The sequence below is a fragment of the Pholis gunnellus genome (genome assembly GCF_910591455.1).
Source record: "Pholis gunnellus genome assembly, chromosome: 2".
Lineage (NCBI taxonomy): Eukaryota > Metazoa > Chordata > Actinopteri > Perciformes > Pholidae > Pholis > Pholis gunnellus.
Window position 1 is genome coordinate 14,692,147 of NC_136536.1, and position 22,637 is coordinate 14,714,783.

The 22,637-nt window shown below is 42.5% G+C and overlaps 2 protein-coding genes across 3 annotated transcripts; both read right to left on the bottom strand.

Moving 5' to 3' along the window:
• Nucleotides 1–2,646: 2,646 nt before the first annotated feature.
• hspa1b (heat shock protein family A (Hsp70) member 1B) lies at nt 2,647–5,395 on the bottom strand. The gene is made up of 2 exons (XM_079178164.1): nt 5,301–5,395; nt 2,647–4,711 (listed from the first exon to the last, which is right to left on the bottom strand). The coding sequence occupies exon 2, from the start codon at nt 4,685–4,687 to the stop codon at nt 2,777–2,779; it is 1,911 nt and encodes a 636-aa protein (XP_079034290.1). The 5' UTR covers nt 4,688–4,711; nt 5,301–5,395; the 3' UTR covers nt 2,647–2,776.
• A 535-nt stretch (nt 5,396–5,930) lies between these two features.
• On the bottom strand, nt 5,931–21,384 carry ahcyl1 (adenosylhomocysteinase-like 1; the record flags this gene model as incomplete). Of its 2 annotated transcripts, XM_079178189.1 has the most annotated exons (17): nt 20,792–21,384; nt 13,421–13,535; nt 12,725–12,868; nt 11,934–12,034; nt 11,719–11,821; nt 11,258–11,352; nt 11,012–11,118; nt 9,910–10,026; nt 9,737–9,800; nt 9,537–9,625; nt 9,293–9,363; nt 8,906–9,000; nt 8,162–8,260; nt 7,759–7,827; nt 7,533–7,611; nt 7,210–7,330; nt 5,931–7,096 (listed from the first exon to the last, which is right to left on the bottom strand). In XM_079178189.1, exons 1-17 carry the CDS (start codon nt 20,981–20,983, stop codon nt 7,090–7,092), a joined length of 1,668 nt encoding a protein of 555 aa, XP_079034315.1. In that variant the 5' UTR covers nt 20,984–21,384. The 2 variants fall into 2 exon arrangements, with proteins under 2 accessions (XP_079034315.1, XP_079034316.1); XM_079178190.1 differs by lacking the exon at nt 5,931–7,096 and having other exon boundaries at nt 7,206–7,330.
• Nucleotides 21,385–22,637: the final 1,253 nt, after the last annotated feature.

The following is a 22,637-nucleotide window of genomic DNA, read 5'->3' on the forward strand; positions in this document are numbered from 1 at the left end:
TGAGAAGCAGGGACCTCCTGGCTGCTCGCCCCTCCGTTAAAAGCGGTTGTCCCCTCGTACCAAAAAAAAATCAGAAAATGAACGCAAAGTGCGTCCTCATTTCACACCCCAGTCCTTAAACTGACTGACCTGTGCGTCTCATTTAGCATATCCAAAAATCAACAGCCTAATAATCCAAACAGCGGCCGAGACGCACAACGAAAACCACCTGTTACAAAACTCCGTCTGGTGGCGAAATAAAACGCGGGTGGTCAGGATCACTGGATGTGTTTTTCAATGTTTTCGTCGAATAGACTACACAATGTGATTCCAATTAATACTTCCACATGTTAAACTTATTTCCCGCTCGTGGAAAACAAGATTGTGGCAACAGAATAATTGACCAATTACGCACCATAGGCTACAGTACGTGCCTATCGGATGCACCACGTACTCTGAAGTAATGTGTCTCTCCTCACCTTTTCTTAAGACAGATCATATCCAAATTCTGCAACGCCAAAATCCATAACTATCCCTGACAACTTTTCTCTTCTCCACACAAGATGCTGAAGCCTGACAATGATCCAGTCGCGCATTTAATCACGCGCTGAGATATTCCACCAGTTCTTCCAGCTCGGCTCGCGTGCCAGATGTGAGGTTGTTCTCCAGCTGAGGATCTGTTGCTTTTCTTCACAAGTAGCCGATCTTCCCTTAGCGACACAGCCCGGTTGGGTGGATGGTGCGTTCAACAACAGGCTCGCCAGTTTAACTCTTTGGATGCTGGCGACGGATGGCGCATCATTGAACCACTCCCTCTAATCAGACCGAGAGGATGGGCTGATGAAGTGTGTGCGTGTGTGTGTGTGTGTGTGTGTGTGTGTGTGTGTGTGTGTGTGTGTGTGTGTGTGTGTGTGTGTGTGTGTGTGCGTGCGTGTGTGTGTGAGAGAGAGAGATATACATGATCAACCCTCAATTAACCTCTTTTTGTAGACTGTAATATTTTACATACTCTGGTCTACATATTCATGGTTGATATGCTATCGAAGACCAATGGCAAAAAGTACAAACTGTGCACCATATGGGAATTGCTGTGTACTCGAGTTTTGTACTTTTGCACAGTGTTAGTGATGTGTTCGCTCCAGCATGTGAAAAAGGGGCTTATTGTTATCTACTTGCACCACCTGACTGAATAAGGACTAGTGGGCTACCACTATATAGATTCATAGGCCTATACCGTCCTGAACATATGCTGATGTTTCACTGCATGACAGCTACACACACTATCCTCTTAAATTACGCCATTTCATCACTCTTTCTATTAGGATTAATGTTAGCCTAGAGTTTCAGCTGCAGTTCAACTGAAAGATACAGGTGTGATTTCACTGCTATTTCCAGGAGTAGCTCAAGATTATTAGAGTTATTGTTGTTGTTATTATTGAGCAACTAAGTGTGATCCAACAGGTAGGCTATAGCTCTGAGGCCTCCAGTGTGTTAAGAAAACTCATGATGTCGCTGACACGAGCCAACACTGCCACCTAGTGGATCCTTTAGTGAACAACACAAGCAGCGAGACCGAGTGAACCATTCAGGAGTAAAGAATTGGGCCAAATATTTGTAGATTTAAAGTGGTGGAGGAAGGTTCCAGTTGATTTAGTTACGTAAACATAGAAATACCAGTGAAACGATATATGTGAAGGTAGCTTAATGCACTTAACATATTACTAGAAGGGGAACTCGACTGATTTTAGACTTCAAAGTCTATTTACAGGTGTTTGGGAGTAAATTAGGCTATAAGCTTACTACTTATATGAAGAAACGTTTATGAAGTATTCTGTGGCTGCAGAGGGAGCTGTGTGGAGTCTGATAAATTGTTGGAATTAAAGACTACAAGTTTGAAAATATAAAATGATGTGACCTGACCTCTGTGGCCCGCTCCTCATCTCTGCTTGAGGCTTGCAGCTTGGAGCAGCTGCTACTAGCATTACACACCCCAATCAGCTGTCGGCGGCCAAGTTGCATTGTGGGTAATGTAGGCGCCAGGTTTGGGTTAAAGTAGAATATGCTGAATAATAATTTAAAAAAAGACGATCTCTTGATTTATATTTAATAAATTGTGCATCGTGAGTCCGACATTTTTATTATAGCAATGCAATGATGAGTCGGTGGATCGCTCTCTCAGCTGCTATTTCTAATTTTATTGTGTGTCTTGTGTAATACACACATTTGTAAACTATAAATCATATTCCAACACAAGAAAAGGGAAGATCAAAGGAATGGGTAGAAATGAAATATGGGGAAAGTTCCATTCAAGCATCTTCTTCTAGAGCGTTCCCTTAATCAAAACCTGTTGTAAATTATTAACAAAGGCTGGAGCAAAATATCTGAACGCAAACTTTCCAAGCTCAGAATATATTATTGCAACCAGCCAAAACCAGTCTGCAGAGTGAGTTTTAAAAGTACCAGATGTCCTTGTAAGAAGTGAAGATATATAAAATGGTAGTCTAATTAGTAGAACGTATAAAATGGAACACTGCATGTGCTTACTTTTTGAAAAGGGCAGCCAATATGAAGTTTAAAACACTTATGGTAAGCCTTTATAGGTCAACATATGCAAAAAACATCTGTAAATTGTGCTTTACAAGAACAAATTAAAGACATGCAGTTAAATTATTTAATAAAGTATTTTTATTATGACAATTCAAGAAAATAAAGGGTGACATCACATCATTTTTTGGGACCAAACAACAGTGATACAGCGACAGTATTTCTGTAAACAAAATGTTGATATCTTAAGGCTTTAGTCCACTTCCTCAATAGTGGGGCCCTTGGAGCTGCCTCCTGCCTGGCTTTCTGACGGTGCTGCTCCCTGGTACAACTTGGTCACGACCGGCTTGCACACCTTCTCTAGTTCCTTCTGCTGATGCTCATACTCGTCTTTCTCTGCCAGCTGGTTGTTCTCCAGCCAGTAGATCGCCTGGTTGCACTTGTCAACGACCATCTTGTTATCCTCCTCGCTAATTTTCCCCTTCATGTTCTCATCCTCGACACTGCTCTTCATGTGGTAGGCGTACGACTCAAGCGAGTTCTTTGCTGCAACCCTCTCCCTCTGCACATCGTCCTCAGCCTTGTACTTTTCAGAGTCCTGTACCATCCGCTCTATCTCCTCTTTGCCGAGGCGCCCCTTGTCATTGGTGATGGTGATTTTGTTTTCTTTGCCGGTGCTTTTGTCAACGGCGGACACATTCAGAATGCCGTTGGCATCGATGTCGAATGTGACCTCCACCTGTGGTACTCCTCGGGGAGCAGGAGGGATACCTGCGAGCTCAAACTTGCCCAAGAGGTTGTTGTCCTTGGTCATGGCTCTCTCTCCCTCAAACACCTGAATCAGCACACCTGGCTGATTGTCCGAATATGTGGAGAAGATCTGGGTCTGCTTGGAGGGGATGGTGGTGTTTCGTTTGATCAGAGGCGTCATAACTCCACCCGCGGTCTCGATGCCCAGAGACAGGGGAGCCACGTCCAGCAGCAGCAGATCTTGGACATTCTCTGAGGTGTCACCCATGAGGATAGCAGCCTGGACGGCGGCGCCGTACGCCACAGCTTCATCTGGGTTGATGCTCTTGTTCAGTTCTCTGCCATTAAAGAAGTCCTGCAAGAGCTTCTGGATTTTGGGAATTCTTGTGGAGCCACCAACCAGGACGATTTCATGGACCTTTGATTTGTCCAACTTGGCATCTTGCAGGGCCTTCTCAACTGGCTCCAGTGTTCCCCTGAAGAGCTCCGAGTTGAGCTCCTCAAAGCGTGCTCTGGTGATGGAGGTGTAGAAGTCGATGCCCTCAAACAGAGAGTCGATCTCAATGCTGGCCTGAGTGCTGGAGGACAGGGTCCTCTTCGCTCTCTCACAAGCTGTACGCAGTCTCCTCACCGCTCTCTTGCTGTGGCTGATGTCTTTCTTATGTTTTCTTTGGAATTCCTCTACAAAGTGGTTGACCATCCGGTTGTCAAAGTCCTCCCCGCCAAGGTGTGTGTCTCCCGCGGTGGCTTTCACCTCAAAGATGCCGTCGTCAATGGTCAGGATGGACACGTCGAAGGTGCCTCCACCGAGATCAAAGATGAGCACATTGCTCTCTCCTCGTTTACCTTTATCCAGGCCGTAGGCGATGGCTGCTGCTGTGGGCTCGTTGATGATCCTGAGAACATTCAGTCCTGAGATCACCCCGGCGTCTTTGGTGGCTTGCCTCTGAGAGTCATTGAAATAAGCTGGAACTGTGATGACTGCATTTGACACGCTCTGTCCCAGGTAGGCCTCAGCGATCTCCTTCATTTTAACCAGGACCATGGAGGAGATTTCCTCTGGGTAGAAGGCCTTGGTCTCCCCTTTGTACTCCACCTGGACTTTGGGCTTTCCGTTATCGCTGATCACCTTGAAAGGCCAGAGTTTCATGTCAGACTGGACGACGGCGTCGTTAAACTTTCTCCCGATGAGCCGTTTGGCGTCAAAGATTGTGTTGATGGGATTCATGGCGACCTGGTTCTTGGCAGCATCTCCAATAAGCCTCTCGGTGTCTGTAAAGGCCACATAGCTGGAAGTGGTCCTGTTACCCTGGTCGTTGGCGATGATCTCCACTTTGCCGTGCTGGAAAACCCCGACACAAGAATAGGTGGTGCCCAGATCGATGCCAATAGATACTCCCTTAGCTGAAGACATTTTACTTGTTGCTTTAGATAAATCCTAGATAAATGAGAAAACATTACATTTTAAATTGTGTAGCGCTACACATGAAAGCACTGATTACTGCAACCGACACCTAGTCAGTCAGTGATCTAATGAACAGAGACAAATGTTAAATTTGCAGTTAAAATTAAGGAAACATCGACTGAAAAACATTCTCATTATGATCTAATAAATTGCTCTACTATGAAAACATAAATATATTAAATTAGTTATTTAAATGGAATATATACAATTCTCTTATTAGCTTTTATTAGCCCTTTTCCATTTGATTAAATATATAATAACATTAGATTTTCTTTCTTTTTTTCCCAAATCACACACATTCTAACACCTTTATTATAAATACATACTCAAATTCAACTGTTTCTCTAATGTACTGTAACATTAACTTCTACCAGCATTAATAAAGACATACAATAAAGCAGAATTTATGCATTAGTAATGGTGAGTTTGAGTGTTATTTTTAAAGGAACGGGTGGATTAAAATAATGCCTGAGGATACCATCACAGATATGTGTTAACAGTCTGCACTGATGTTTCCATTCAAATTAATTTAACCAAAATGGGAAAATCAATTGCTACTTACTTTCAGCGATGAACTCTCTCTGTTGCTCAAAAATGTTGAAGGATCTCAGAGTCTCCTCGTGGCAGCCTTTTGCCTCTGTGTGGTTCTTCGTAAACTAATGCCTGGACAGACTCAGGCCCTTTGCTTTTATAGTTGTAACCAGGTTTCTAGAAGCTCCCAGACTGCCCCCCCGCCCCGCCCCCCTCTCTCCTTCGGGCTCAGTGACTCGACTGTTAATATTAGAAACTAATGCAGCTGGCGTGGTGCGAGAGAGACGGTGAATATTCCAGAGTGGGACAGCAATCTGACGCTCGGCCAGCAGGGCTGACGGCGAGGGAACACAATGTAGAGAATGTAGCAGTAAGGCACATTGAGTTGGGTGTGTGGAAGTGTTAGCAGCCATGAATACAAGCTTTATCTCCCCAAAAATGGAAAAATGCACTGTAACTATACCCAACCACTGATCTACAGAGGCCTTTCTGTTCAGTTGTCTTGATTTAAAAACATTTTGACATGTTTTAAGTTACTTTTCTCTGTTAAAAGAAGTTGTTTTATTGCTGATTTAATGCATTATTTTACATACATTGTATACACTTATGCATTTTAATGACATTAAATTTGACTTTAGGTGACCCTATTGGATCAAATTAAGACAGTGACAATCATATGGCAAACATAAAAGTCTAATATTTTTTCTCAACACAGCTCACACATCAGAGATATTTTTAATACCAGAAGCAGTGGAAGGAAGACATCAAACGCACCACTAATAGATGTGGTTTCACAAAAGAGGAATGTTCATTTAATTAAGGTCAGTGCTGATATTTATTACAAGTTGTAAATTATTTAAAAGGCACATTCATACCATGCCGTTAAAGGTATTATCCAGTCAGAACACTTTATAACCGACCTCGCTGCATGTCAGAGAATCAGATCTCTGCTGGAATTTCAGTGAGCGAATGGAAACTTGGTATTAAATAAAGAAAATTATAGTAGTTTGAAAATCTTTTACTCCTCCACCTTTTTAGGAATGCATACAGCTTGTTATCTTTGACATAACAGAACATCTTCATCTGTTAGCACATAAAACATCCCTTTGGTTTGAACTTATTCAGGTGAAGCTTTGGGTGTTTAAGAGTGTTGAATGCCAACACCAAGAGTCAGGAGTTCAAAATGCACTCAGCCTTTCACAGACTATTACATGTGTATAATAAACAAGTGATATCAATGTAATCACTGTACTTGTAATGAAAAAGTGTGACTGGATGATACCTTGTAGGACATGTATGCAGATACCATTCAATGAGATTATTTAACGAATGTAACACAACCATTTCTAAAATAACGGGCATTGTAATACAGAGTTTGTTATGGCTCAGCCCAAACCCTGGCTCGTGGAATGTACTAATAAGATGTTAATGTCATCGACAGACGAAACATACATGGTATCTGTTCCATTCTTACAGCCATCATTTGGCACTGTGCATAAATAGGGTAAACAAACAAATCAACAACTTTGTGATCTAGCAACAGAAGCATTAGCAACTAAATAAGCACATACACATGAAAGCATGCAAGCGGGCTTTTCTTTTAAACACGTGACGAGACATGTAAAATGTTAGTTGGTTATACGTACATTGTATGTTTCCTACACATCTTATTCTTCATATTTAACACTATGTCCGAAGTGCTATTAATAACTTACATTCAGCATACTTAAAATAATTCCTCCATTTTGTAGCAATTTACAAAATAAAATAGATATCTCTGTTCATCCCAGGACAATTGTGTGTTGAGGATCACACCGTCATTAATACCTGTGAACGAAATACACAAGTGTTATTGCACACACGTGAAGACATCATTAAAACGTATGAGACGCAAGACAACCAACGGCACAGGAAGACATACGGTATATGAAGAAATCTACCTGTAATAATTCGGTTTGAAGGGCCCGTTCTTGTTGAGACCCATGTACTTGGCCTGCTCGTCAGAGAGCTCTGTCAGGTGGGCATCAAAGTTTGGTAGGTGCAGACTGGCCACATACTCATCTGGAGGAAAGAGACAGATTGGAATCTAAGCTGTCTGGAAAGATATTTGTTCTTGTGTACGTCATTTTTGGCTCACTGGAACGTGTCAAGTCACAAGATGGCAACAATGAGCAACAAACAAGCTCTTAAACTGACGTATATCATCATTTTTATTCTAAATCTATAAATCAAAATTATGAAACAAGGCAGATTTCTTTCTTACCCATCTTCTTGGGCAGGAGATACACATCCTGTTTGTAACGCCCCTCTGGAGCATTGAACAACTCAATCAGGGCCAGGGCCTACAGACAACACAGAGCACACAGTGGTTATTCAGACTCACAATGAGTTTCAGGAAACTACATGTCACTACAGAACAGCAGGGTGATGTGGAGAGACCCCCTACAGTGTCAGTGAAGGGCGCCACAGAGAGGGGACAAGCTACTAACCTGAGTTGTAGCAGTGATGGACAACACAAACGTAGGCACTGTGGAGCAGCTCAGGTTTAAGAGGCGGCCCTGAGAAATAATAAAGTACATACATGAACTGCACCGTAGAAGTTGACACAAAAAAAAGGGTCACAATAAGGGATACAAGTATGCAGCTGCAGTATGAACAAAGAGCACACAGGAGCTGTTGGCTGACTTACAGTGAGACACCAGCAGGCCTTTTTATAATTAAATGTTACTCTAGGTTAAAATGATCAGGATTATAAACTGCATGCTAGACGGCCAACAGTTATCAAGAGATTCTGCATATCGATATTTAAACACCAACATGTTTCACAATATAAATGTTTCTGTTAGTTTATAGGACAAGAGGTACAGATATAGCACAGTAGAGGGACATTACCTCTGCAAGCAGAACAACCCTCTTTCCATCGGGCCAGATGATGTGGTCAACCTGAGAGCGCACCCTCTCCCAGGTCAGCTCAGGGCTGCGCAGACTCGCCTGAGCACATAAAAGACAGGTCAGTCCTACAACTGTATGACACACGGGAATATAATACAGGTAGAAGAACAAAGGTCAGAGAATCGAATGCAACACAAAGGGTGTCATCTATTCGTGAACATGTTCAAGAATTCAAACAGAGCAGAGCGGAACATAGAAGTAAAACAAAAATTAAAAAAGGTATGTTTGTCAAAAACAGGCGAAGATTTAGAGAAGTTTCTCATTCTGGATCTCCTAATTCGGCACTTAGGAACAGGACACAGGAATTAGACATGATGGCGTTTTTTCAAGTCTAATGGATTATATTTGGTCTCAAAGAACAGGATTTGTTTTGAGATGTACACAAGAGTTAAATGTGTTAAGATCAGCCACAGACTGACATGACAAAATATTAAGAGATGGAAGATATTTTTAACATAAGAGTGAATATGGTATTTGGCAAAAGATGATCACATGACTGATCAATACTGTGTAGGAAGCCAGAAACAGCCTCAGACGCCACCCCGATGAAAGCAAGAAAGCCAAAAGCGCTCGCCAAGGAGAATTAAAGGAGAAGTTGTGCAACGTATTTGAATTGTGTTGCATTGAAGCTCCCACTGGTCTGCATCTTTACAAAACACTCATAGAATGAAAAAGACACATTACCACATCAATCTCAGTGTTGGAGTGTCCCATGTTGCAGACAATGCAGCCATTCTTCATTCGGTCAAGCTGTTCTCTAGTGACGACATTCTTGTTACCTAGAAGAAAAAAAAATCACAATGTGATTTGTAAACAAAGTCACTGTGAGAGCGCTAGTGAGGGTGAGTCGTGATTGCACCAGTTTCTGTTATAAAAATGGATTAAGCAGATACATCTAAATAGTGATTGTGATGACAGACTCAAAAAGCATTTTAGTATTCAGACGTAAAGTCTGTTTGTGACCCAGAGACCTAAACTGGGATATTTAAATGGGGCACACTTCTGTTTAGCTGGAAACACTGCGAGTATCAAAGCAGAAGTAATGGATGTCCCTGCATGGGGGCACAGTACCAGTGCAAGTTATCACCACGTCCATCTGCCGGATGACCTCACTCAGCTTGACCACTCGAAAGCCGTCCATGCTGTGTGGATACACATAGAGATATTATCATCAGTTTAAGCAGCACAAACACAGCGAACACAACGTAAAACACAGGATGGTAACAAATTGTCTTTTTGGAATCACAGCTAATCTGATGGACAACATAGAGACAGTGGAGCACAACATGGAGCGGTGCTGATGTTAGTGACTCACCACGCCTGCAGGGCACAGATGGGGTCGATCTCTGTGATGCACACAATGGCTCCAAGGGCCTTTAGAGCAGTGCAGCAGCCTTTCCCCACCTACGCACCACAGGACAGGGCAATCGTTGTGAACAGATCTCTACAATCCATGTTAAAAGGTCTGCTGCACCAGTGAAAAGATTTGTTTTTTTAAATCAAAGAATGATTCACCTCTCCATAACCACAAACAACAACTTGTTTGCCTCCAAACATTATATCTGTAGTCCTCTTCAAACTGGCAGAGACAAGATGACACACACTTTTAGCCATATGCACGACTGAAACTGAGGAAACATAAGTTTGCAAATGATGGCTAGCTTTCCGGACGATTTCATTCTCCTCACCCATCCAGGATAGATTCACGGCAGCAGTAAAGGTTGTCGAATTTCTGCTTGGTGACGGAGTCGTTCACATTCATGGCAGGGACACACAGCTTGCCAGCCTTAGACAACTGGTACAATCTGAGAGGGCACACGAGGAAACATGGTCAGGCACACACGACACGCGTGCACACCCAGTGTGACCGTACGCTCTCCGGGGCTTCTGGCTAATTGAGTCCATTGATAGTCGTACGCTCACAGCTGCTGTGACCTGCAGTCCAGCTCTGTCCTGTTTCTCAAACAGGCTGAAGTCCAATCAGGCCAGTGACCTTCTCAATCTACAGTGTCAGTATGTATTTATACTACTACTATGACTTATATAACTGCTTTGGATACGGTTTGTGCTGACACGGTATGTGTCATTCATCAGGAAGCTTCCTGCTCAGCTCCATGAAAAGGACAAAATAGTGTAAAGACCTTGTGGAAAAGAAGCAGCTTCAACTTGAATCGTTTACAAACTTATTAGGTTTTTATTAGCTATAAAAGTAGCCAATATATACAATAATATAACAATAATCAGAACTCCAACTAGGCTATATTGATATTGAATAGCGAGTGTAACGTGTTGAAAACACAAACTGCATTGACAGAAGAGGGAGAGCAGTCACATGGTCAAACTATCTGACAGTAATTCGGATATATACGTTATGAAAGAGGTTGGAAAAATACTACTAAATGGCACGAAACCTAACATGACCCACCTTTGTTTGCAATGTTTAACAGTCACTCTAAATATCACATCCTTATTTAGGACATTGTTTTGTCTACCTTCTTGAGTTGAGTTTATATTTCAGTGTTAATGGGACCATAAAATAACTCCTGGGGTTCGATCAATACTAATAACTCAAGAGATATTGCCACAGTCTCTGTGAGTTATAGTCCGTTACGAGCTGTCATAAGCTGTGCCACAACTTATTGGTGGCTAAAAGATCGATTCTATTATTACTCACCAAATAGAGTCCCTGACTCTCAAATGGTGGCCGAAACAAAAATCAGACAGAGAACAAAAATATTTCCTTCCTTCCTTTAAAACCCTCAAACTCCTCAAATCAAAGCCCCATCCCACCTGTGCACTCCAGTCACACTCTCCTCCACGATGCCCCGGACCTTCTTAAAGACACTGGGATACTTCTTGTACACCCAGTGGGTTAAGTCTCCACCATCATCCAAGATCTAAGCAAAAACACAGCAGGGTTAGAGACATGAATGATAATTACCACACAGTGTATGAGAGCACGGAAGAACCCAGAGAAAGACCAGATAACAGTCTAAGATTAGGGTTGAATTCATCATGCGATTGTCAGGTTGATACCATATTAGCCTGCCAGCCCTCCGTGTTGACACAGCGATCGATGCACCACCAGAAGTCGTCCTCTGACTCACCCTTCCATGCAAACACAGGTACCCCTGCAGGAAACAAAACAGACAAAACACCTAATAGCAGAGAGAGACAGCGGAGGAGAGGGGGACCGGCCAGCTGCATGAGCAACAGGTCCATCAGGGGGATATTAAACAAGCACAGGATCCATAATTTACTATAACACAAGAACACAAAATCAAAAGTAAACGCAACACCATTTTTTAAAGCATTGAAGACACACGTTCTAGTTAATGTGTAGACCTAGCCATAGCCATCATGTCATTAATAGTTTTTTTTTTACTTGTTCATCTACAAACCATGGCTCTACTTAATAACAATCGATGATGGTGATGTGTTCTTCTTGCCAGCTGACTCTTTGATGAGATTTTCAGACGTATTAAAGAGAGACTCACCTGTTTCAGCGAGAGCTGCAGCCACTTCATTCTGAGTGGAGTAGATGTTGCAGGCAGTCCAGCGACACTGGGCCCCGAGGGCCACCAGGGTCTCGATCAGGACCTAAGAGGGAACGACAACATAATACAGCTACATGAACCGGGGTAGCAGAGACAAAGGAGAGAAGAACAGAACAATCCCAGTGATCTGCAGCGAACAGAACGAGAGGACGTACTGCGGTCTGAGCAGTGATGTGGGTACAGCCGACTATCTTCGCCCCAGCCAATGGCTTCTCCCCCTGGGCTCTCTTCCTCAAGGAAATCAGGGCTGACATGTCTGGGGAGAAACAGATTGAGCATAAATTAGTGGAAGCTGAGAGGACGTAAAGGTCAGGATTGTTTTTTGGGGAGAGAAAAGAATGATGGGACATTTTGAAGACAAAAATCAGACCTTTCTACGATGTGGAAGTGCAGTAAATGGCTAGAAAATGGAGACTGATTAAACAATAATGTCATCAACAGCTGTTGCCACCCTGGCTTTAAGCCTGAAGAACACTCGTCCAGCAGGCACGCCTACACATCGCTCACACGGGCAACGTAAGCAACCAGAGAGACAGACTTGCATACGAAAAACAAAACAGATGAGACGGGGGAAGAGGTAAGAGAAGACAATAAGTAAGAAGTGATGAATAGAACTGAGAGAAAGAGCGCCGATCATGTTTCAAGAATAATATTGACACTGCCTCAGCCAAGGGTCATAAACTATTCTGAAATCAGGAGGAGGGGACTGTTATCAAATAGTGTCTACGCAGCGAAACAGATGCCATGTGATACATATCTGGGAGTCATAACAGGTGGCACAAAGCCCTCCTTGTATACATGGTAATGATAGCGAGTCTCTAATCCGACTGTGTGACGGTGAAACCAACTTTTAAGATTGATACGGCATGAACGTGAGTGAAAGGGACTCCATACGAAACACTACAGAGACTCTCAGCTAAAAATGTAAAGATGGGAACAGATATACCTTGCTCTGCAATTTCTATTTCACGGCGGCCAAATTCGGCCTGCTTGACGTTCTTCACACAGAAGTCACTGCTGCCAGGGGTGTTGACCTGGGTTTTGTCCCGGGGGGAGGTCTCATCATCGGAGCTGTCGGTGTAAGACGCAGCTGTGAGACGGAGAACACCAAAGGTCACTTATTGTGGAAAATCATACAAAAGAGACAATTGTGAAATATATACTTAAAATCCATTGTGTTTAGGGCAGAGGTTTTACGTGCATTTCCTGTGTATGTGTGTGTATATATATATATGTATATACATATATATATATATATATATATATATATATATATATATATATATATATATATGTACATACATGGTAATGAGCAATAGCAATATTTCAAACACAAACACATAATATGAAAAGGCAACATTGATACAGATCTCTTAACTGTGTTTTTTTAGATAATTGTGTATTTGTGTATATGTGCTCTTATGCAGCATTTGTGTATGGGTGTACATACTTCATTCCAAAAGATGAGATAAGGACTTAAAAATAGACACATATAATCAGTTCAATCACATTTACAACACAAACTATAACTGCGAAAATGTGCAATAATCTTCAATATCAACAGCAATCGTTTACAATCACCGTCGTGATTTAACGTCTCACGGAGGTGGAAATAGAAATGAAACTTTCAGGTGTGCAGCACCTGAGCTGTAGCTGTCTGTGGAGGACTGCGAGATGGACCGAGAGAGGGAGCGGCGACCAGCTTTGGTGGGGTACTTGCTGAACTCCTGTTTGTCCTCAGTGTTCGCAAACTGGATCTGGAGAGAAACAGAAGAAAATGGTGCACAACGTCAACATAAATAGGCAAACGTTCGGACTTTCATTCTGTCTGTGTGCCCTGATTAAGTGTCCAAAATGAAATAATGGGAGCAAGGAAGAGCGAGGAGCAAAACAAAGTACCGTCATCAGCACACCTGAACACACTCAGTTATATGCTGTAGGGATATTTGTTCACACTAGTTTATATTTGGACTCATTTTTGCTGATTTAGCCTCGAAAGCGGTCCTTTGAAAGGTAATACCGAGTGTGTTACAGTGAATCACAGGTGGATCAGGAAGAAGGGAGCTGTTGCCTATTCTTAGATGCTGCCCTCCTGCTCTGTGATTCATGCTTTGTTCAAAAACACAGGCTTCCGTTGTTGGTGTGGTTCATCGTGTCAACCCGACCCTTCAAAAGGGCCCGAGATCAAAGACCTGGAAACACATAGAGTGGATCAGCACACGGCTAGCGTGGCTAGTTTCTTGACTTAAACAGACTTAAAGTCTCTACTGTCCGGTCTCTGGGGTTACTCTACCAAACCACAGACGTTGATGCAATTTTAAAAAGTCTTCAGCTGTTCAATAAGAGCCAGTGCCTCTGTGAATTTGGGTTGCAACACCCTGAAACTGCAACAGTCTTGGCTGCACTAGCAGACGACAACAGTCGGTTGTCAACATTAGAAACAGTGGGGAGGCCCTCAGGCCCTTTAGTAAACTGGGTCACGTAGGACAGTCCAACAGAACTATATACATAGTTAACCAACTACATTGATCCTGACAATAATTACAAATGTAGAGAAGTCAGAAACAATCCCAAACTACATGCAGAAACACACGTAGAAGCCCAGGTGGGCTGTAACTTCTACTTTGCTTACGCCTGTGAATAAATAGTCCTGTAAGACATACTGTAGGTAGATGACGTACTCAGCATTTGACTTAAATAGGAAGTCTGCAGGTGGGTTTCAGGTCTGAACCTCATAAATGTCCTTTACTTTTAGATTTGACTTTAATTGATCTGATCCAATCTTAATATCACATCTGGTAAACACGGATGCAATTCTTTTTTGACTGCTGCCGGCAACAGATCCACTACTGCCTGTTGAGCAACTTTATCTCGCATGAATAAAACGTGTCACCAATGTTACCTTGACGCTGCTAAAAGCCTGACAACACTGTATAATGTCACAACATCGTATAATGTCGTGACACGAAGAGGGGTGGACATTTAACATTCACGCATTCTTTTCTTGACTTTCTTTCTGTTTTCCTTCGTCGTGGCTTCTGAGTGATAATGTCTTGTTGTTGTCATAATATTTATGTTTCTTGATGGTTTACATGTGCTTTAATGGATGGAGGATCAAAGCCCCTGAAACCCATTCAAAGGCCTTCTTGTTGTATTAGAGGTTAGAGGTCCTAGTCAACTGTCTGTGCTATATTTACAGTTCTTCACAGCTTGGTTCTCCTCGGTGATAAATCCCCTCAGTTATCGTTCATTGTGTCAATGCTGTGCGATTTCCTGGTTCTCGTATTTTAAATGTCCATAGAATGTGTTTGGACTTCAAACTAACGTGCAGGCCGGCAGAGTTGACACAACACACAGAGGATGAATGCCAGACCAACAACAGTGCGTTAGGTAACATTTGAGTAGGATGTGCACTGCACACGCGACCATCACAACCGTGACCTATAGCTGAAGCTCAGTGTTAGTGATTATGACATGAAAGAGCACGGACACTTGCTAAAAATGATTTGCTCTGTCAAACTTAACACTGAGAGGAGTGGAGGCTCACAGCTCGCATGCATGACTCAGTTACCTGGTAGTCGGCACACAAACGTGAGCGGAAGCGGATTACATTTCATATGTTCATGAGTTCGTATGGTCTGCACCAACATCATCATGATCTCTAAAGGAAAACCGCTTTACACACCGCACCACTTCTGCCTTATATGAGACAGAATGGCTACGTTTTCACCTACAACTTGAAAGAAATGTCAAGATTGCGACTGATATGCTATTCGTTCAAAATGAAAGTAACTGTAGCATTAATGGCTAAAACAGTAGTGACGTTATTTCCTGAGTGTTTATATCTCACAGCCCCCGTTTCCTCTGAGCGATGACACCTTCAACATCTACTGTGTCAGTACAACGAAACTCAAGAAGCTTGTGAGACAGTTTGAACTGAGATCTCTGCACGTCTCTTGTTTTTACAATTGACAGTGTGCTCTGTCTCATACACTTGTAAAATTGTTATTTTATATTTGCTTCGCATCAGTTTTTGCACGGACTCTTAAATATCTGTATCGTTTTCACCCCCCCAAACCCCCCCCCCCCCCCCCCATTCATAGACATCCAAATCAGAGACTCCTTCTCCCGTGGTTACAGCATTAGGAGAGCAAGAGGTTAATCTGATTAATGATGAAGTGTTACTCAAGACAGCATGTTTTTGGTGCTCTTACACAGTAAACCATCCCAGAGGTGAGCTCTAGGAATAACCTCGGCCCTTTTGACGAGAAGATTGTACTTCTACCGGCGTTTCAGCTCAACAACTGGGTTGCAATTAAAAGAGAAACACTTCTGTGTGGTCTGCATCGTTGCATAAGGTACAATAATCATTTTACATAACTGCAAAAAGAAGAAAACTTATGACATGACAAAAGTAAGTGTGGCACATCTGCGTGGGGGGATATGCAGTATATCTTTAAGCATAAGTGTGCTGGATGAGTTCCCGGTGATGCATTAGTAGCGACTCACCCGTTCTCTCCCGTGCCCATGTTTGTGTGCCATGGCTGCCGGTCACTCTCCAGTTTTCTAGCCTGCTTTGCTGTGCCTGTGTGTTGTCTGTGTGATGGGACTAGGTGTCCCTGATGCTATTATCCCAGAACACTCCCAGGCAGAGCCGGAGGGAGGTTCCCACCTATTATCGTGATTTCTAATGGCCAACCTGGAGAGAGAGAGAGAGCGAGAGAGAGAGAGAGAGGCCTAGAGAGAAAGGGGAGGTTGATTCCCACTGAGCCTCTATCTCTCTCTCTCCCTGTCTCTCTCTCTCTCTCTCTCTCTCTCTCTCTCTCTCTCTCTCTCTCTCTCTCTCTCTCTCTCTCTCTCTCTCTCTCTCTCTCTCTCTCTCTCTCTCTCTCTCTCTCTCTCTCTCTCTCTCTCTCTCTCTCTCTCTCTCTCTACCCTTGACAACCAGCTGCTAAAGTCAGTATGTTGCACTTGATGATTTACGCTGTTTAAGTGCTGAGAGAGCAAATGTCGGAAGATTCAGATTTGTACACGGACAAAAAAAAAAAGAAACATCTGCTGCCGCTTTTACTTTCAGGCTGTACTCCTGATTTGGACTGCTAAATGAAAGGGGATTGACAGGAGGAATTAAACCCTGTTTCCATTAGCCTTCAGCTGCATCAATAAGCGGCCCATCCAGTCCCATCCTACGGCTAAAAATAGCCATTCTCTGTTAGATAGCGGGCCAGGTCACAGACTTAAGCTGTGGTGTGACTGTCAGTCGGCAGTGTAAAGGGTTCAATATGGGCCTGGCATAAGGTGACATTAACTACTTAGCCAGACACCACTTGTGCTCTACAGCGCCATCTAACAGAGAAGACGTGCAGTCTAATCCACACACATCTTTGTATACTGACTACAGTGTGCAGTATTTATCTAAGATTTAACTGAGGACAAACGGTGTATAGACAGTAAAGCAGTGGTGTGAAGTTCCTCAGACAGATGCAGCTCTTCATTTGTTCTGCGAGGGCGCCTGTTATCCGCGCATTGCATGACGGATTACACAGTGTTATGAAAAGAACACACACAATGCTAATCCTTCCATCAGAACTGTGTGACCTTGAGCAGAAACCATAACTTATACTTATTGCCATACATCTAAATCATCAACAGATGATTTTGAATCATCATCACAGCCATATGTCACGAACAGACATTAGGAAGTACAACCCTACCACCTACAACACCAACATCATGTTCCTAAAAATGTCAAATGAGAAAAAATGAAAGAACGCTGACAAATACTGTAGTTGAACTAGAGGGATCCTTTTTCAATACCAAAAGGCAAACATGGCCGGGAAACGATGAAACAAGTCAGTATGGATGTGTTATATTTCTCATCTCATGGTGACTTTTCCCTCACTGCTCATATGTATCACACAGTACTCTGCTTGTGTGGACTGAGGCAGGCTGAGTTTCAATGAACACTAGAAAGAAACTGTTAGTTTTCTATTTTTTTTATCATATAACTACTAGATGGAAGTCACATCATTTCCTCACCTTTATTTAAAGCTGCCAGGGGGAAAGAACATCGTGATTAGACCTTCACAAAACTCTGCCATAACGTTGGCAGACTAACAAGATGAGATAGCGAAAATGAGGTACAATCTTTTTTTTTTTTTGTATCTATGTAAAACAGCCCACAGGGTTCAGATACAAATGATGATGATGATGCATGAACAGATTCACAGTGAGTAAGTCCAGCACCCAGGGGGGCGTATTGTGTAACTGCTGGATGGACTGAGAGAGAGAGAGAGAGGAGGCAGAGTAGTGGTGTTCTTTGACTCACCCACACACACTCACACACCCTCACACACACACACACACACACACACACACACACACACACACACACACACACACACACACACACACACACACTCTCTCATTTCATTATGTAGCATTGACTGTTTTCGTTCGCGGCCCCTCTCAGCACATTATGTGACAAGGCCTCCTCACTTCCTCAGACATCCAACGCTTCTTTTTCATGTATATTTTCCAGGATTTTAATTAGTTTTATCTTTTTTTTTCCCCAATCATTTTCGGTATTTGTTTTATATATTCATTGTTTCCATGCAAACAGGTGGCTCCGTTTGACACCAGGCTCTCACATTTATTCATAACACACTGCTTTGTTTTCATAAGCCGAGTGCACATTCCTGCCATCCAATATGTTTTCAATCGGGCTCCCCGAGGCGACTCGCAGTCCACACGTTATTGCCTCGTCAGACGGGGGGTCTCAGCTAATATTCTGAAGTCTGTAAGCCCCGCTGCTGGGAATATAGATATTGTTATTACGCTGATTATTTTGTACTCTTGGACATTGGCCTACTTCAACTTTGAAGCAATCAAATCACAAATGCAGCAACACAAGACGTATCTTTTGGAATGAACACTACTGACTTGTAACTCTTGGATTACATTATAGGAATATTACCCCACTAATAAAAGCCAGTTTGGGGAAGCTCACATTTTGTTTTTGTTGATACTATTTCACTTAAATGTAACGGGATTTTTAAGGCTGTGTTAATATGTTGGTTAGTCTATTTAACAGGGACCATACCAGAGAACTATTGTTAAACAGGACAAGCAGTACAGCATACAGGAGAAAAGCTAGTTTGCAGGCCCCGTTGTTTGTTACTCAGCATTTTACTTAAATAGTCTGCTTGTGATTAGTGGACTTCCTCTGCCACTGCAGTTTTCCTGTGCTGGCTCCATGTCATTGTGTCTACTAGGATTCATCTTTACCACATTTCATAACTCTGCAATGCTTGTGACTGATTTATACGCAAGTAATTCAAACAACAACTATTGTAACTCAATAAGTGAGTCAATATGTTCATCTCAACACCAATTGGCAATGTGCTAACGATACAGAAGCACAAAGACGTCACAAACATCCCAAAGTGTGTAATGACGCAAAGCAATGGGGATCAACATGAAGCACACAGTGCTCACAGCATGTGAGATTTAAAATGTACATGAAGTTTAAAATGAGGTCCCAGAATAGCAGTTGTGTGTCAGTCACAAGCACCGTGTAACTATATAATGCGTCACGTAGAACCCAACTGATACTGACATTGTGAGGCTGGTATTAAGATGGTAGTGATAGTAACCATAGCAAAACATTTTGTTATAATGAATTCAAATGTTGGATATCGCCACATGGCATAATATCGCATCAGTTGTGTCAAACACAAACAAAGTGTGTGAGTAAGAAGGACAGGTGTCACGAGTTAAAGGTCACCTTGAGGGACAGAAAAATGCTCCTCAATTGAGATGTTTGGTGTTAATGTGCTGCCTGTAGCCAGCTGTAACACACAGCGGTGCACCTGTAATGAGCAGCCCTCTCAGGGGACTCTCTCATTCTGATGATTGTTCTGTGCCGCTCTGCAACAGCCAAGACATGCAAGGCATTTTCTCACAGGGCCTTGTGCTGCTAATACATTTCTGTCATGCTTTTCATATTACTAATAATTGTAGTAGTGCCCACACACACACACACACACACACACACACACACACACACACACACACACACACACACACACACACACACACACACACACACACACACACACACACACACGCTCCTGAACAAATTCCAGATTGATATCACAAACACCAGGATGAATTTGCTAAATATAGACATGATTAATTTGTACAAATAAAATGTCCTACACTTTCGTCAAACATTTGTATGATCCTTCGTACAGCTGGATGTCGCTTTAATCCAAAGCTTTGTGATGGCAATTCGTGGCCGATTTAAATTGTTCCTTAAACACCTCATATGTAGCGTGCGGAGCCCCCTGTCTAAGCTCAGGTATGTTAGGCCATGTATTACTTCACTTTTCAGAGGCCTTAAATCAAAGGTTTAAGAGCTCAAGTTGGCTTTGAGTTGTTTCCTGCCTACAGGATGTTGACATGATGCAGGCATTGTGACTTTACATAAACAGGAAGGCTGAATGAAGGCAGGTTTTTCACAATAATCCATTCGTAATGCAATATATGCTGTAACCTCGGTAATAAAACACTATAAGCAATGATTAGATAAATACCACATGGGGACGCTTTTCTTTGTGGCCTAACTTCTCAGATCCTATAGTCGGATGTGAATCATATAAATGGTAAATATTATATTCCCGCTTCGCAGCTTGGCTTGTTGCAGCATCACATGCAACAACGCATCAGAGCTGTATTAACCGGCCTACTGTCGTGGTGTCTCTCCAGTGGCGTATGAATACATGATAAATACATACAGTACATTCACTGGCCCGGTACACTACTTCTCTGCAGTACACCGCTGACTTACAGTACATGTAGTGGCCCGGTACACTACTTCTCTGCAGTACACCGCTGACTTACAGTACATGTACTGGCCCGGTAAACTAGTACTTCTCTGCAGTACACGGCTGACTTACAGTACACACCGTCTCTTTGCTCAGTGAGTGATGGCGAGCATCACGCTCCTTACCTTCTTGACGGATTTCAGAGTGGGCACTGCGGTGAACGCTGCGGAAGGCATTTCCCCCACGTTCATGTTCACATCACTGCTGTTCTTGCTGACAGTCATCGCTGAATATTTCTCCGCGACGTTTTCGGTCTCTTTGACATATTTCGTGGCTTGTTTCACCTCCGCCTTGCTGTCCACAACCGAGTCGGTCATCGCATCCAGGAGAGATGTTGAGGCCGTTACTGAAGAAAGAAACTGGCTTTTAGACCAGACTGCCGTTAGCGCTAGCTTGATCCGTTTGTCTCCTTTTCTCTCTCTCTCTCTCTCTCTCTCTCTTCGTTAAGCTTCGTGGCTTAAAATGACCGAACCGTGGCTGAAGCTCTTCCACTAGACCCCAGCGCGGAGCTATGAGTAGCCTACTTTAAGAGAGATTACCCTGTTCTCTATCTTCACTACTTTCTAAAGAGCGGTGCAGGCACTTGTTTCGGTCCTCTGGTCTGCTGTCATCCGCACACGGCAACATCTCCGAGTGGAGGGGGCGGTTTGTCGAGGCTGTCACCTGAACGAGTAACGTTAGGCGGTGTAACGTTAGACTGCAGTCAAGTCAGCAGACACTCGTATCACCGTGGTCAACCCAGCAGACACTTAAATATTAATGCGCCTATCTGCTGAAATTCACGGTAAACGCATTCAAACGGCACAGATCGGGAGCGAGCGAAGGACCTTGCAAAGTTAGCGGAAGGATTAACGTGAGGCAGCATCCGGTTTTCAAAATAAGATGTAGAATAAGGGTGAAAGATTACTGTCAGACAACATCCGGTTTCCAAAATAGGGTGTCAACTAAGTGTATATATAAATTGCATTTGTGGAAATAAGATTAAATAAATTATATTAACATTAAGTATAAAACATGTTACCTGCATCTCGAGTTACAACTAAATTGTGGATGAAGTATCTTTGATTTGAGGATTGCTGGAAAGATAATGAAATTAATAATTTCTGACTTACTGATATGTATGTGTTTACATTTCTGACCACATTCAAACACAAATCAAACATGCTAACTTTACCAATTAAGATATTTTACAAACTGTGAACTGAAATTGCACCTTCAAATAGCTAATTTCTGAAATGTTTAATTAAGGTGCTATGAAAATATTCTTGTCAATATTTCCATACAATGACTGATGTATGTGTTCAGGACGTCTTTGACGCCACACAGACTGAAAATCATACATTTGTACTGTACCAATTAAGAGATATTTCAAAGTAAAAGTCATACAATTGTACAGAGAAAATATCTAAAAACTGAATATTTGAGGTGCTATAAAAATGTTCTAATTTTCTAAATAATTCCATACAATGACTGATGTATATGTAATTATCGCATCGTTGACTCCACACATACTAAAATTCCGACATTTTTACTGTACCAATTAGGAGATATTTCAAAATAAAGGTCATACATTTGTACAAAGAAACAGGTACATTTCTGAACATTTGAAGTGTAATAAAAAGTGTTTTCTCAATAATTCCATACAATGACTGATGTATATGTGTTCAGGACATCGTTGACTCCACCCATAGTGAAAATCTAACATTTTTACTTTACTTGTATTGATATCTTATTATAAAAACCGGATGTTGTCTCATGTAAATCCCTCCGCTAACTTTGCAAAGTCCTTCGCTCGCTATTGGATCTGTTCTGTTTGAATGCGTTTACCGTGAATTTCAGCATATAGGTGCACTAAAATTCAAGTGTCTGCTGAGTTGACCACGGAGATCTAAGTGTCTGCTGAGTACACTGCGGTAACGTTAGGCGGTGTGTGGGCGTTGTTCATCCAGTCAGAGCCGGTGCGGAGGAACA

Bases quoted from the DNA above. Each gene is read 5' to 3' on its own strand.
- hspa1b (XM_079178164.1), bottom strand. From the start codon at position 4,687: ATGTCTTCAGCTAAGGGAGTATCTATTGGCATCGATCTGGGCACCACC.